At 44.3% G+C, this 13,285-nt stretch overlaps 1 protein-coding gene across 4 annotated transcripts in view; it reads left to right on the top strand.

Annotated features, from left to right (window-relative positions):
• The window catches only part of MYRIP (myosin VIIA and Rab interacting protein), a 224,722-nt gene that overhangs the window by 98,824 nt on the left and 112,613 nt on the right, over positions 1 to 13,285 (top strand). For all 4 annotated transcript variants that reach the window (XM_019727577.2, XM_019727578.2, XM_019727576.2 and 1 more), the window contains exon 3: positions 6,223 to 6,444. In XM_019727577.2, the coding sequence (XP_019583136.2) occupies positions 6,223 to 6,444 (222 nt within the window). The remainder of the gene's footprint in view (positions 1 to 6,222; positions 6,445 to 13,285) is intronic.

The following is a 13,285-nucleotide window of genomic DNA, read 5'->3' as shown; positions in this document are numbered from 1 at the left end:
GTTTTCTTGCTCAAGGTCAGATCTAGCTCTGTGAGCCCAACAACAGAACGACAATTCTCTGGGCAAAAACGTCTGTTTCCGTGGATGCCAAGGGCTACAGGCTTTGACTGGCTTTGGAAGTACTGTCTGCTCAGCCACAGGCTTGAACTCAAGGAATTTGTATTTGCACATATTATTAATAGTATTTACATGATGACTAAGAACCTTTCAAATTCTGAAATGTTATATTTATCTCTTATTCAGAAATGCAAAAGAAGAGTCCTGCTCCTTTTCCAGGTTTTCTCGTTATATAGATTTGAATTCTTATTTTAACTTTCCTATGGTGCTTTATTTCAGGTAAATTATAAGCAGCAGAAGGCAGGAAGTCTCGCTTTACTCAAAATTCACAGATGCAAAGTGAGAGTTGGCCAAATGTTTGGTTGCTTTACCTGTGTGTTTTCTATAATGTTAGAAGCCTAAGCAATTAATTGTTAGGAAGTTTTATTTTCTTCTGGCCCGTGCTCATGTTTCATTGTAATCCCTCACCCATTGGCTAAGCTTGTTTGGGCAGAAAGAATACACACCCAGCCACGCAATCCAGGTCAGTCCTTCTGTACGAAGGAGAATGGAGGCCATCATTGTTTGCCTCTCTAAGGAATTTACTGTCCTGGAGATGGCACATCAACACATGATTAAAATTCAGTAGGGTAAGTGCCATCGTAGAGTTAGGTGCAAAGTACTAACTGTGCCTGGCAGAAGAGGAAACTTGGTAGAGAAGGTGACATTTGAGGTGGGTCTTGAAGGAAAAAGGAGAAATCTGCCAGAAAGGAAAGGAGGAAGGACACAGCATGTAAAAGAAGCAAGCATAGGAATAGGAATGGTCTTTACAGCTCAAGAGAGCACCATACAGTTCAGAAGTCATCATCAAACCTTGCGAGTAGTGGAGGAATGCAGTTGGAGTGAGGCTGATTACTCTGCATTTATGTGGCAGGTGGCTCGGAGGAGAGTCTTGCAGCATTGTAGGGCCTGGGCTAAGGCCATGGCAGAGCGAAAGCAGAGGAGCCGTGTTTAAGGGATATTGAAGTGCTAAAATGGATAGGATTTGGTGCAAGATTTAAAGCAGAAGTTAGAAAAGGGGAAGAGCTGAGAATGCTTCTTAGGTTTCCAGAGGGGCCTCCGGATAGAAGTTACACTCGGGGAAGATCTGGGAGGAAAACAACAACCATAGTTTTAGACATTTTGAGTTCAGACCCACTGAGATAGTGACCTGGGAAAGATGTTGGCAGTCCCAAACCCCAATCTGAGACTTGGGAGAATAAGGAAGACCTAAGAATGAGAACCACTGGCACGTATACAGTAATTTATGATGCACAGAGGGGTTAAATTCCTCAACAGGGGAATGCAGAACAAGAAGAGGATTAAGGAATAAATTCAGGGAAGCATGTGATGAAACATGACGTGATCTGGAGAGAAAACCAGGGAGCTCAGGGTCACTGATAGTGAGAGAACAGAGCGCTTGGAAGTGCAGATGTCAAGGAGGTCATATAGAATAGGGATTTCACAAGATCTTTGGACATGACAGTATGTGACTTCTACCTGCTGATGATGTGTCTGGTGGGGTCCCATCAAAACAGAAACCCTCTAAATATTTCATACAGAGGATTTTAATTTTGGGAATTGATTACAACAGTACTGGAAGAGCTGGGAGAGCAACAGGAAGAACATGATATTATCCAGAGAAGCAGCTGCTTCTGCCATTGGGGCTAGAAACCTGCATTTGATGGAGACACTGCTGTTGCCCCCATTGCTACTGAAGGAACCCCCACTGACAGGAAGGAACCCAGGAGGCCACATTCACCCACAGTACCTGCCTCTACTGGAACACAAAGCAGAAAAATGGCGTCTCCCTTCCATCTTCCAGTCTCACACAAATGCCTCCTATTGGCAGAGCCTAACCAACACCAGCAGGCAAGGAGGCAAGGGGATCTGGGAAATGTAGTTTCCAGGCTTCCAGGCCCCTGTGCTACACAGAGGAGACCATGGAAAAGTGAGAAAGAGGCTTAGTTCTAACAATTGGTGTCTGGGGAAGGGGACTATGGCAGTTGTTTCATATACGAGGTGCTGTTATTTCTCCTTTATAAAAATGATGACGTGTTGATTTAGCATGTGCCGATTTTTGCAGAATAACAGGGTGCCTGTCATAGGTGTATCAGTGGCTCGTGGTTTTTTGTGACATTTTCTGCATTTTCAATTTGATGATTCATAAAGATTTAGGGGACAGTTTTCCTTTCTCTAAGCATGATGTGGTCTACGTCCAAGTGGACACAGGGAAGAATTGGGCAAACATAGCTACTGCCCAAGTGAGGTCATTGATAGCTGTTAAATGGAGGTCTGTTTGTTGCGTGTGTTGTAGCTGATTTGAGGATTTGGGAAATGTAACTGACCTCCCTATTTTCCAGAGCTGTGCAGAAAAGTTGTGAAGATAGTGATTGTCATATTGCTCTGTGAAACCCCAGGAGGGGCCCCAAGCTATCACAAGGTTCGGAGAGCAGAGAGAGCTGGGGCTGTTTGGAGGACAGGGAAAGTGAGTGACCTGGCACAGTAGCAACTTCTGGTGGGGATGTCTCCTCCAGATGTTTTCCCACCTGACCTGATGAGCCTACCTGTGGAGGTGTGTCCCTCCTGTAGGCTGGATGGCCTTTGGTTTTCTTTTTTCGAATGCTCCAGGTGAAAGCCTGGGTTTGTTAGGAAGCTCTGATATACTGTGACATTGATATGAATCTGCAGGGTCATTCATAGGTGTCAGCTTCTCATGTGACCTGGCCATTCATTCCCTCAGTCCTCTTCTTTTCAAGGAAAGAATTGTAATGCTGCTAGGGTACCCTTGTTTGTTTTGAGGGAGCTCTCCATCTGCTCAACGGCAGGATGCCTCTGTGGCTGATTTCACTATCTCCCCTCCAGGTGTCCAAATGTCACAAAACAACTTCCATTGTCTACTTTGGCAGAGGTGGATTGTGGGAATTCCTTCATTTTATTAAACATGGAGCTTACTATCTATTTCCATTCTTTTTGCTTATTTCAGTGGGTTACATAGAAGTGATTTATGTAAATGTGCTCTCATCTTGCAACGCTTTTTTCTGAATTATGATTGTAAATTCCTTCATAGATTATAGGTTGAATATGTTAAGTATAAACTACAGCTCTCTGTCAGTGACCTCAAAATTTTCGATCTCATTATTCTTTTTATATAGAGATGGTAACTAGCAAAAGTGTTTAAGACAGAAAGGATTTTAACCATCTCAACCCTCACCCCCTGGGAATAAAAAGAAGTCACTAGTTCTTTTAAAAAGTAATTGGATATACTAAATATTGTTGAAACCATCCTTTGAATCAAATTACCTAGTTGACTGATCTGATTTTGGCTACATGAATCCTGACAAATGACTTTTGGCCAAATTGTCCAGAAGGTCCAGTGGGGAGTTGGGAGCCTTTTCTGAGCACCTGCTGTAAAGCAGAAGCTTAGCTGGTTTGAACTGAAATAATACCAGATGTCTGTGGAATGACTTTTACTTTTTAGGCACCTGCTGGTCAACTCAGGTACATTTTCTCATTTACTTCTGCAACAAACATTTCAGGATGCTGCTGATAGCCCTCTTTGCCAGGAAAAGAAACTGAGGCTTAGAAGAGCCGAGTCTCTCAGGAGCACAGCCAGTGCCCATCACCCTCTTTCCAGCATCCGTTGTTCACTAAGCTGCCTGCAGAAATTCAGGTTGAGGAGGCTCCCACAACACCTTCAGACAATGCCCAGGTGATGTGCAGGACAGGCTGGATGCTGTCGCTTACAGGGCTACAAGGCCCATCAAACGTTCTGGTTTCAGATGGTCTCCTCCATTTCAGAGCTGGTAACTAACCACACAGTACGTTTCGTGTGTGTCTATTAACTCTACCATCCATGGGAGATATTTAAGTGTTTATTCTCTTTACTGTGGTACCCTGAACTCTATTAGCCGCGAATGAATTTTGGTAACACCATCAGGGGGCAACAAAATGATTCTGCCTGAAATTACACAGTGCGAGAGTGATATTACCTGTGACATTTTAAAAGCAAATCACACTTTTAAATTATCATGACTCTTATTACCCCGCACATTGGATTCACCCTTTGGAGTCTTGCTCTTGAACACATTCATAACATTGCTGGTAGAAGTGTTCCATGATTGATCCACTACTTCTCCTGTACTCTTCAGTCTACAACATGGCTCCTGCCATACTCTGCCAGTGAAATTCCTTTTGTCAGGTGACCTCCATGTTGCTGAATCCAATGGACTCTTCTCTGCCCTCAGGTCAGATCAGTCAGCCGGTCTATCCTTGCAACATCCTCTTTGGTGTTTCTCTGTCTGTCTCTTCCATCTTTCTGCCAGAGTTTAAATATTTTGGGGTTTCCTGGCTTGTTCTGAGGCTCTCTGTCTTTCCCCTTGCTGCACTCTCTCCCCTGGGGTGGCTCATCCCTTCTTGTATCTTGAAAGATGTTTATGAAGAGGACTCCCAAATGAACACAGCTGGCTCAGATGCCTCCTCCGAGCTGCTCAAGCACATGGCCAGAGGTTCACTTGGCAGATCTCTTCAGAGGTCTCATAGGTTTCACTAAGACATGCCCCTACCCACCCTCGTCTTCCCTCTTTCCATAAATGGCTTCACTCCCCGCCCAACCCAAAAACCTGAGAATGGTTCTGGGCTCGCTCTTTCCCTCAGCCCTCCTATCAAATCCTTCAGCAGGTGTGCCAGCATCAGTCCACTTCTCTCCATCTCCTCTGCCCCTCCCCTAGTCCAAACCTCAGCCATTTTTACCCAGATCCCTGCAGTGCTCTCCACGCTTCCACGCACAGCCCTCTGGAAGTCAGTCTTAATGTGACAGCGGGTGATATTACAATGGAAATTGGACCCTGCTCTTTTCCTGCTCAATAACTTCCTATTGCATTTAGAATAAAATCCAAACTACTTTCCTTGACCTACATTTTCTGCTTCTCTCCCTTCCCCTTCCCCCAACATTAAGCTCTTCTCCTCTGCCTGTTACGCTGTTTTTTTCTATTGTATTAGCCCCTTCTCAACCTATAGTCTCAACTTAAATGTCACCTCCCCAGAGAAGACGTCTCTCACTACCCATTCTAAGTTAGGTCACCATGTTATTCTCAGTCTCAGGAGGCTGAATCCAGTATTAAAAGGGGAGACTACATCAGGCCAGCTAGTAATTCTGTAGGGTACCATGGGTCTTCCTAAGCAAGACGTAAAACTCAGAAGCCATGAAAGAAAAGACTGCCAGATTTAACTACAGAAAACTTAAACACTTCTAAATGATGAAAGGCACCATAAGCAGTGTTGAAAAGACAAGTGCAAAATAGGAGAAAATATTTGTCACATACACCATAGATTTTTCTAGGATGAGTTGCACGGGCGTCCATTTTTGTAGCAAGGAAAACAACACAAACTTGCCCAGTCAGAGTAACTCGGTTAGTTCCAGTCACTTTCTTCCTAGGTAGCTCAGTCTGCTTGGGGTGTACCCTGGCCTCTCAGAACCTCTCTTCCTTCTCACTGAGTATAGACAGACGGAAGTGCATGTAAATGTCATGTTTTGCATTCATATGGCTGGCTGTGTGCCCAGTGTGACCAGGAGCTCTTTGGAAGACAGGGATTGTCTTTTATCCAACTCGGAATCTCCAGTGCCTATGATTTGCCTATTACCCAGAGAACCTTTGTTGACTCACATTGATTTGAAAGCTTTTAAAGTCCCTGGGTGCTTCCATTTCCAGGGATGTTAAGTTAAATCGAGGCCAGGACAGCATTGATCATACTCCCAGCAGGGCTGTTGTGAGGATTAATGTTTTAACATAATAACATAATAACACATCTCCTCTTCCTTTAAAAGGTGTTAATTAAGGTAAAGGTTTTCTTTTTTGAGGATGTGCTTAGTTTTATAATAATATGTATCTCAAGCTGGTGTCTAAAATACAAGTAGTAGTAAGGTTTTCATGCTTTCTCATAGAAAATATGGCATACGTAAGTACACAAAATTAATCCACCCTTGGGGTTCCTCTCTGGATATTGTATCAAGCAATTGATCCTTCTGAGTTTCCCTGTACAGGAAGAGCCTACATGTGGCTTGGCCTGTGGAAGGGCTGGGGGAGGAATGTTCTGGGGACAACCCCTGACCTGGTCTGCTCTTTCCTTCTCCTCGCCCTTCCCCAGCGAGTTGAAGCAGAAGCTGGATGAGGAAGGCAGCAAGTGCAGCATCCTCTCGAAGCACCAGAAGTTCGTGGAGCACTGTTGCATGCGCTGCTGCTCGCCCTTCACCTTCCTGGTCAACAGCAAGCGTCGGTGTGGGGACTGTCTGTTCAACGTCTGCAAGAGCTGCTGCACCTACCAGAAGCACGAGAAGGTCTGGGTCTGCTGTGTCTGCCAGCAAGCCAGGTGAGTGGCCTCGTATGTGCCGAGGTCTCAGCGGAGGGGCACCCACCTTCCTTGAGCAGGTAGGACCAGCCGTGAGTGATCAGCACAGAGCACTGACCGCAGTGATTACCAAGGTGCAGTGCTGTTAAGGAGACCTCAGGAGCGTCCCAGAGAGGGCGCCATTCTCATCTGGTCTCATGTTTTCATTCATTCATTCTACAAGTATCTGTTAGGTTATTAGGAATTATGCTGGATGCAGGAAACGTGATGGATTGCTTAGGAGGGTGACAGGATGCATGAGTGTTGATCCCAGTATATGGTGCCACTCGCCTGACCAATTTTCCCATCCGCTGTGGGGACATAGAGTAAGGAGCCACTAGCTCTAGAGTTTGGAGAAAGCTCCACAGAGGACACAAAATAAAAGCAGATAGCAAAAGATTAAAAAAAGAATTAGTAATGTGAAGGGTGGGGTGATTCCATGAGATGGAAATGGCCAGTGGGGAGTTTCACAGAGAGCCACATGGATGTTCTCCCTTGGTGACTACAGAGCATTTCTTTGTTGGTTGAGTATTTGGAAACTGATTCGTTTGGTAAGCCAGTGTCTTGTATGTGTTCCTTGGGATCCTAAATTGTGGCTGCTCCTCGCCTATGCACAGCACGTTTGTATTCGTTGCATCCTCCCAATAACACCTGTTACAGTGAGCAAGACGGAGAGTGGCTGGTCCTGAGGACACGCACTCAGGAGCTCCTGCCTCCTGCCTTGTTGTTCACTATGGCCTTTAACACCAGTTAATGGGGACAGCTACTAAGCTCCCTTGGGGTCGCCAGGGAAGCAATCTGTGGCTGTAAAGAACAAAGCAGCCCAGAGACCCCACCTGAAGCACAAGTGGTTTGTTGAGCGCCGTTGCCCAGGGCGGGGTGCTGGCCTCGTTCTGAGTATAACTTTTAGAGCAGGGCACCCATCCGAGTCTCCACACAGCAGCTTGGTAGGAGGAGGAAAAGCTCTATGGCAACAAAGGAAGGAGGAGACTTTAACTGTAGGCGAGCGCATGCTTGGGTGAGAGTCAGGAAGGTTCATCTCATGCCTGCCCTGTCTCAGTAAAGTTGGGGTACGGTCAAGTGCTAACAACAGGAGAGTTGGATGTTGGAAAAGATTAGAGTTGACATTACAGACATGGAAATCCAGGCTTTCGAACTGGGTTCTGGTAACTAATCACCAATTTGTGTGCTGCCAATATTCCCATTTTGTTCCCACCACAGCCAACAGCCCATATGCAGACGTGAGGAAAGTAGATAGTCTGTTTCTTCCTGGGTTGGGGTTTTTTCAGGGGGTTTAAGACAGGTCAGAGGGTCATGGAGTCAAAGATATTAAAAATATAGGAACTAACATGATAGACTCTAATCCAGATAGTGAAGGAAGCAAAGAGAGAAGGAAGCTGTCGATGAATGGGAAGAAAATAGAGGGGTCGGCTAGAAGTGCCTGGTAGTTGAAGAACTCACAGTGCGGGTCCTAAGCTCCTAGGAGTTGAGGGTAGACATTCATGCAAAAAATATTAACGAACTGCATTAGAAGTAAATAATTGTGCCAAGCACCTAGGCCCGTCCATCGTGTAGTTCTAAATGCGGGACTCCTGTTAGAAATGTGGGACCCAGGTGGTGTCTAGTCACTGTAAAAATGGTGTTATTGGTAACTGCAGCTTTCTTCTTTTTCATCGCAATGAAAAAGAGCCTACGTGTCTTAGTGTTTTGTTGAGTTATTTATTATGGTAAGAGCATTTTAATTTGAAATGAAAGTTCCCTTTTAACGGTCATTGCTGTAATTATGATCAGATGGTTAGTTCTTCACCAGTTCTTTTGTTCCATACGTTTTGCGTTACAAAGTATTTCTGTTGTCAGTGTTTAAAATTTTTAACCTTGGGGCATTAACAAACAGATGAATTTATTATAGAGTGAATGATAGATTACTTATTTTAGAAGTTACTAGCCAATGGGATACCACTGAATCATTCCCTTCGTCATTTTTTATTATCTATAAATTTACCTTCATGACAATTTATTGTACAGGTTTATTGAAGCATTGTAAGTAACTACATATAGTAGTTACATTTGAAGGTCTTCTGCAGAAAACACAGGTTTCAGAGTGAGCCCAGCCTGTTCATACCAGACATTATCACTTGGAGTTGAATTGATTCAAGAAGCTGTTCCTACTTTTCTTGGGAACAAATTGGCTTCCTAGTTCTTTGCTTCATTATAAAAATGGTTCTTTCTGATTTTTGTCATTTTGTGCTATTACCTTTAACACAGACCAATTTGGGAGATTGTTTTCAGGGAATGAGAGGGAAAAAAAATTATGCTTGGAACTTGAAATAAAAACACATCTCCTCATTAATGCCTGTGGCAGTTGCTTTGGTTTTTCTGAGATGACTTAAGCCTTCGTTTCTTTTCACTTGGACTTGGAATCTTGGATCTCTGACCACTTATCTCTCGGTATTCACACAGCCCACGTGACTCGTAAATTAGCATACTGCCCTTTTTATATCAACTCCACAGTATGTTTTAGAGATACCCAATGGGTGTGCAATATCCCTAAAAAGATATAACATTAAAAAATTATTACTATGGGATGAGGACATTCACAGGTTAGCAAATATATGGGGAAATATTGAACCTCAATAGAAAGCAGGGAAACAGAGTTAATGCTTCAAGTAGCTATTTTTTCCTCATTAGTGATTTTGTTTTCATCATTCTACTCAGTGTTGACGAGGGTAGATTGAAAAAGGCGCTCTCATTCATTGCTGGTGATGTCTAATGGGCATAACCTTTTACCAACACGTATCAGGAGCCTGTAGTATGTCAAAACCCTTTTACCCAGTAACTTCATTTTTGAAAACCTGTCTAAAGAGACAACAGATTATTTTTCACATGCTGTACAAAAATGAGGTGTATTATTTGTAATATAAAAAAAACTGAAATAATTTAAATGCACAACAGTAGAACAGTGGAAGTAAATTAGGGCACATTCAACTTGACATACTATGATGATGCCTTTAACATAATTGTGTATTGTATTAACATTGGTGAATTTTTATATTAGAATGTTAGATTAAAAACTACGACGCAGAATGCACAGGTAGTACATAATCACCATGTAATCAAGAAGACTGGAAGCAAATACACAGTCAACGCTGTTAGTAGTAATTGTTCTTTGGGGGATAGGCTTATGGGTAATGGTTCTCCTACCTCTCTATTTTCTATTTACTTTTCAAGTTTTCCACATTTTGCACGTGTGCTTTCATGACCAGATATAAATAAACAGAAATACGTCCAGGACTTGCTCCTTCTTTCCTCTTCATTCCAAAATCCCCTCCCGCATCACCCAGTGTTGCTCTCCCCTCAACAGGCCCTCTACCCTCCACCCCACCCCCCTGCTTTGCACCTAGTTTCCTAGGAAAATGGGCCATCGAAGGGTACTTGTATTTTGAAGTCCCAGTTAGTTATAGATACCAGCCTGTCTGTAGCAAATCTCCATAGAGACTGTGACTTCTATACTTCATCTAACCTTCGTCAGAGTGACCTGAACCAGGGGGCAAATGGGAAATCTTTAAAATGCAGATTGTCCCCAGTGAAAGCTAAGCATCCCTTTTTTGTTCCCTGGTTCTTTACTATCAAATAGCAAATGAATATATCAGGAGTGCCTGCTATGGACATGAAGTTGAGTTTGCCTTTTCAGATGAGTTATGTCATCGAATCCTTATGAGAACTCTGCGAGGGGCAAGCGATGAGCTCCGTTTTTGAGCCAGGGAGGTCTGAAACTTGGACTAACTATGTGGCTAGCCAAGGTCACCTTGTGAATCCCAAGTTCAGGCTCCCCAGGGATGCAGCCTGGGCTTCGGGACCCCTTGCCTTCAGCTGCCCAGCAGCCTCCTGTCTCAGCCGGCCACCTGGACCCTATTTTTAAGTGTGTAGAGCAGTGAACAGCCTATGCACCTAAACAGTATTAAAAGGACAGTGGCGAGTTCTTTTCCTGTGGAAAGCATTGTGTGTCCACAGGCATTTAACCACACACGTGCCCTTTCTGTGCAGCCCTAGCAGGAGTGAACCTCAGGGAAGGAGGACAAGGGACGGCGACCTCACAGTCCATGCCACCACATCAAACATTGGCACCCTGTCCCCTTGGCACCCTGAGCTCCTCACAGTGCTTCTTACCTGAGGCCCTTCAGCTCTGACACCCTGTCTGGACCGCAGGGGGTGAGTGGGTGCTGTAAGCATTGACTGCCTGAATCCCTAGAAGTCTCCGTTTTCAGGGAAAGTATAGACTGTGACGTTGGGTGTCATTACACATTAGGGGCATGAATTCAATCTTGGAGAGATTTTGATCAAACAGTGGCCTCTTGACACATCTTTTAATAGGTTAAACAAAGAAGACGTACGAAGTGTAATAGGCTCTGGAGGAAATCTGCAGTATTCACCGTGTCTGAGCATTTAGGGCACGCTTTTAGGCTGTCACATAGGTTTTTCTTAAGGCGAGTTTGATAGCGTGAGGGGCCGTGATGGTTAATTTTACGTATCAGCTCGGCTAGGCTGTGCTACCTGTACACATACTTAGTCAAAGACTAGTCTCTGTAGATACTGCTGTGAAGACATTTTTTAGATAAAATTAACATGTAAATGAGTAGACTTTGATTAAAGCAATTACCCTCCATAATGTGGGTGAGCCCCATCCAATCAATTGAAGGCTTTAAGAGAAAAAAGACTGATTTCCCCAAGGAAAAGAGAAGACTGCCATCAGACTGCGTTTGAACTCAAGCGTGAGTATCAGTTCTTCCCTGGGTCTCCAGCCTGCCGGCCTTCCATGGAGATGTTTGACTTATCAGCCGCTTCAGTTCTGTGAACCAATTCCTTAAAATAAGTATCTCTAGATAGGAAGGAAGGCAGGAAGGGAGGAAGGGAGGAAGGAAGGCAGGAAGGAAGGAAGGCAGGAAGGAAGGAAGGAAGACAGGGAAGGAGGGTGGGAGGGAGGGAGGGAAGAAAGAATCTATTGGTTCTGTTTCTCTGGCGAGCCTAGACTAATATAGGATCCTTCATAGAATGTAGGATAACTGGAGCTGGGAGGTGGAGAGGAGAGAAGTGAAATGGGAGACCCATTGTCTGTGTTCTCTCTCCTGGCCCTGGACAGAAAGGAGACACAGGTAGAAACTAAAGAAACTGTATTCACCACGGAACATGTGACCCAGCAGTGTTGCTCTGTAGCCTAGGGGACAGTGTGTGATATAGACCTGAGAGAGGGGCGTTCTCCTGTGAGGACAGAAGTTCAAGTACAGGGAGGATTATTAGCCCTGGTAGCAGTCAGGGAAGCTGGGTAGTGATTTGGTATTTGCACAGGACAGCAGGGCCTGGCAGCAAAAACTCCTAATCCAGTGGTTTCTCTACAACTGGACGTTAGCAAGAGCTGGAAAGGGGAAAACACCATCAGTGACTTCCCACGAGACTTCCCTAGGAAGACCTTGGAGACACATTGCTTTGTCCAGGCAGAGGCACAAAGTAACACTGGAATTGTTTGTAAGATTACCTTATGTGTGTGTTTTCCCATAGGTGGGTGGCACTAGGGGAAATTCAGGTTGCAAAAGAAGGTGTTGACTTGGACAAAGCAGAAAAGAAAATTTAGGAGATTGGAAAACTGGAGGACGGACCACCCCAGTCAGTAGGTGGGCCCGTGACCCAAACCATGCCAACCTGATTCTCTGTGGGAATTTGAATCTTGGGGGGAACGGCACATCAATGGAGGACAGTTAGAGCTGAGTCATCCTGAGACAGGTGATGAGACGACCGTGGGTAATGTTCCTGTTACCAAGACCGCTGAGCCTGCCACCTCATGTCTTGAATATTCAGGTTTTCCCTCAATTCATTAAGCAACTAGATTTTTCCATTACATTACCTTTTCACCGAAGTCATCCAGAGTTCAATTCTACTGCTTAAAACAGAACCTAAAGAGCCATCCCTGATACAGGAGCGATTATGCAAATGGATAGAACGTTTAGACCAATGGTGAAGAGGCAGGTGACCATCATGATATGGGACTAAGAAGGGGATAGTGTGACTTCTTCCGCACTTAAATGCGGTGTCTTGAAATTGGCTCCTAAACGGTATCAGGATAGTGGAGAGTTCTTTTCCTTTGGAAAGCATTGTGTTTCCACAGACATTTAACTACACACATGAACTTTCTGTGCAGCCATAGCAGGAGTGAACCTCGGAAGGACAAGGGACGGTGGCCTCACAGTCCATGCCCCCAGCGTCTTCCACGGTGCCCAGTGTGGACTATCTGGGGATTTTTAATAGCTGACAAAACATCACACAGGCTCGTAGCACCTTTCCTGTTAATTAACTGCAGACCCATCGACCAAGGTACCCCACTGAGAGGGCCGTGCTTTCTGACCTTGGACCAATGAGGGAACTTAAGAAATGATGGGTTTTTTAAGCACCGTTTTCCTTTGACAGGGACCAGTTTGGCAGATGTCATCAGCATCATCAATTTTGCTCACTGACATGGTAGGAAAAAGTGTTAGATTTTTTTTTTTACCATGTTAGACTGGTATTTACATTGTTGTACTCAATCTTAAGGCCATTAGGCATTTCCCAGCATCAACCTTTTAGCATATAATTAACCAAGTACATACCCACCGACTATACCAGTGTTTGGTATGTCTTAGTGATATTAAGATGAAAATAACTCCTGGAAATATAAGAAGCTTCTGTACTGGGTATGCCACAAAGAGCTTTAAGGCTTTATAGGGAAAAATTAAAAAGGAAGTTTTATCTTTTGGCCAAATACTGAAATAAAAGAGGCTACCAAATAGAAAACCAA

The sequence above is a fragment of the Rhinolophus sinicus genome, linkage group LG10 (assembly GCF_036562045.2).
Source record: "Rhinolophus sinicus isolate RSC01 linkage group LG10, ASM3656204v1, whole genome shotgun sequence".
Classification (NCBI taxonomy): Eukaryota; Metazoa; Chordata; class Mammalia; order Chiroptera; family Rhinolophidae; genus Rhinolophus; species Rhinolophus sinicus.
The sequence above is the reverse complement of the archived record's forward strand: the minus strand, read 5'-3'. Positions and strand labels throughout refer to the sequence as shown.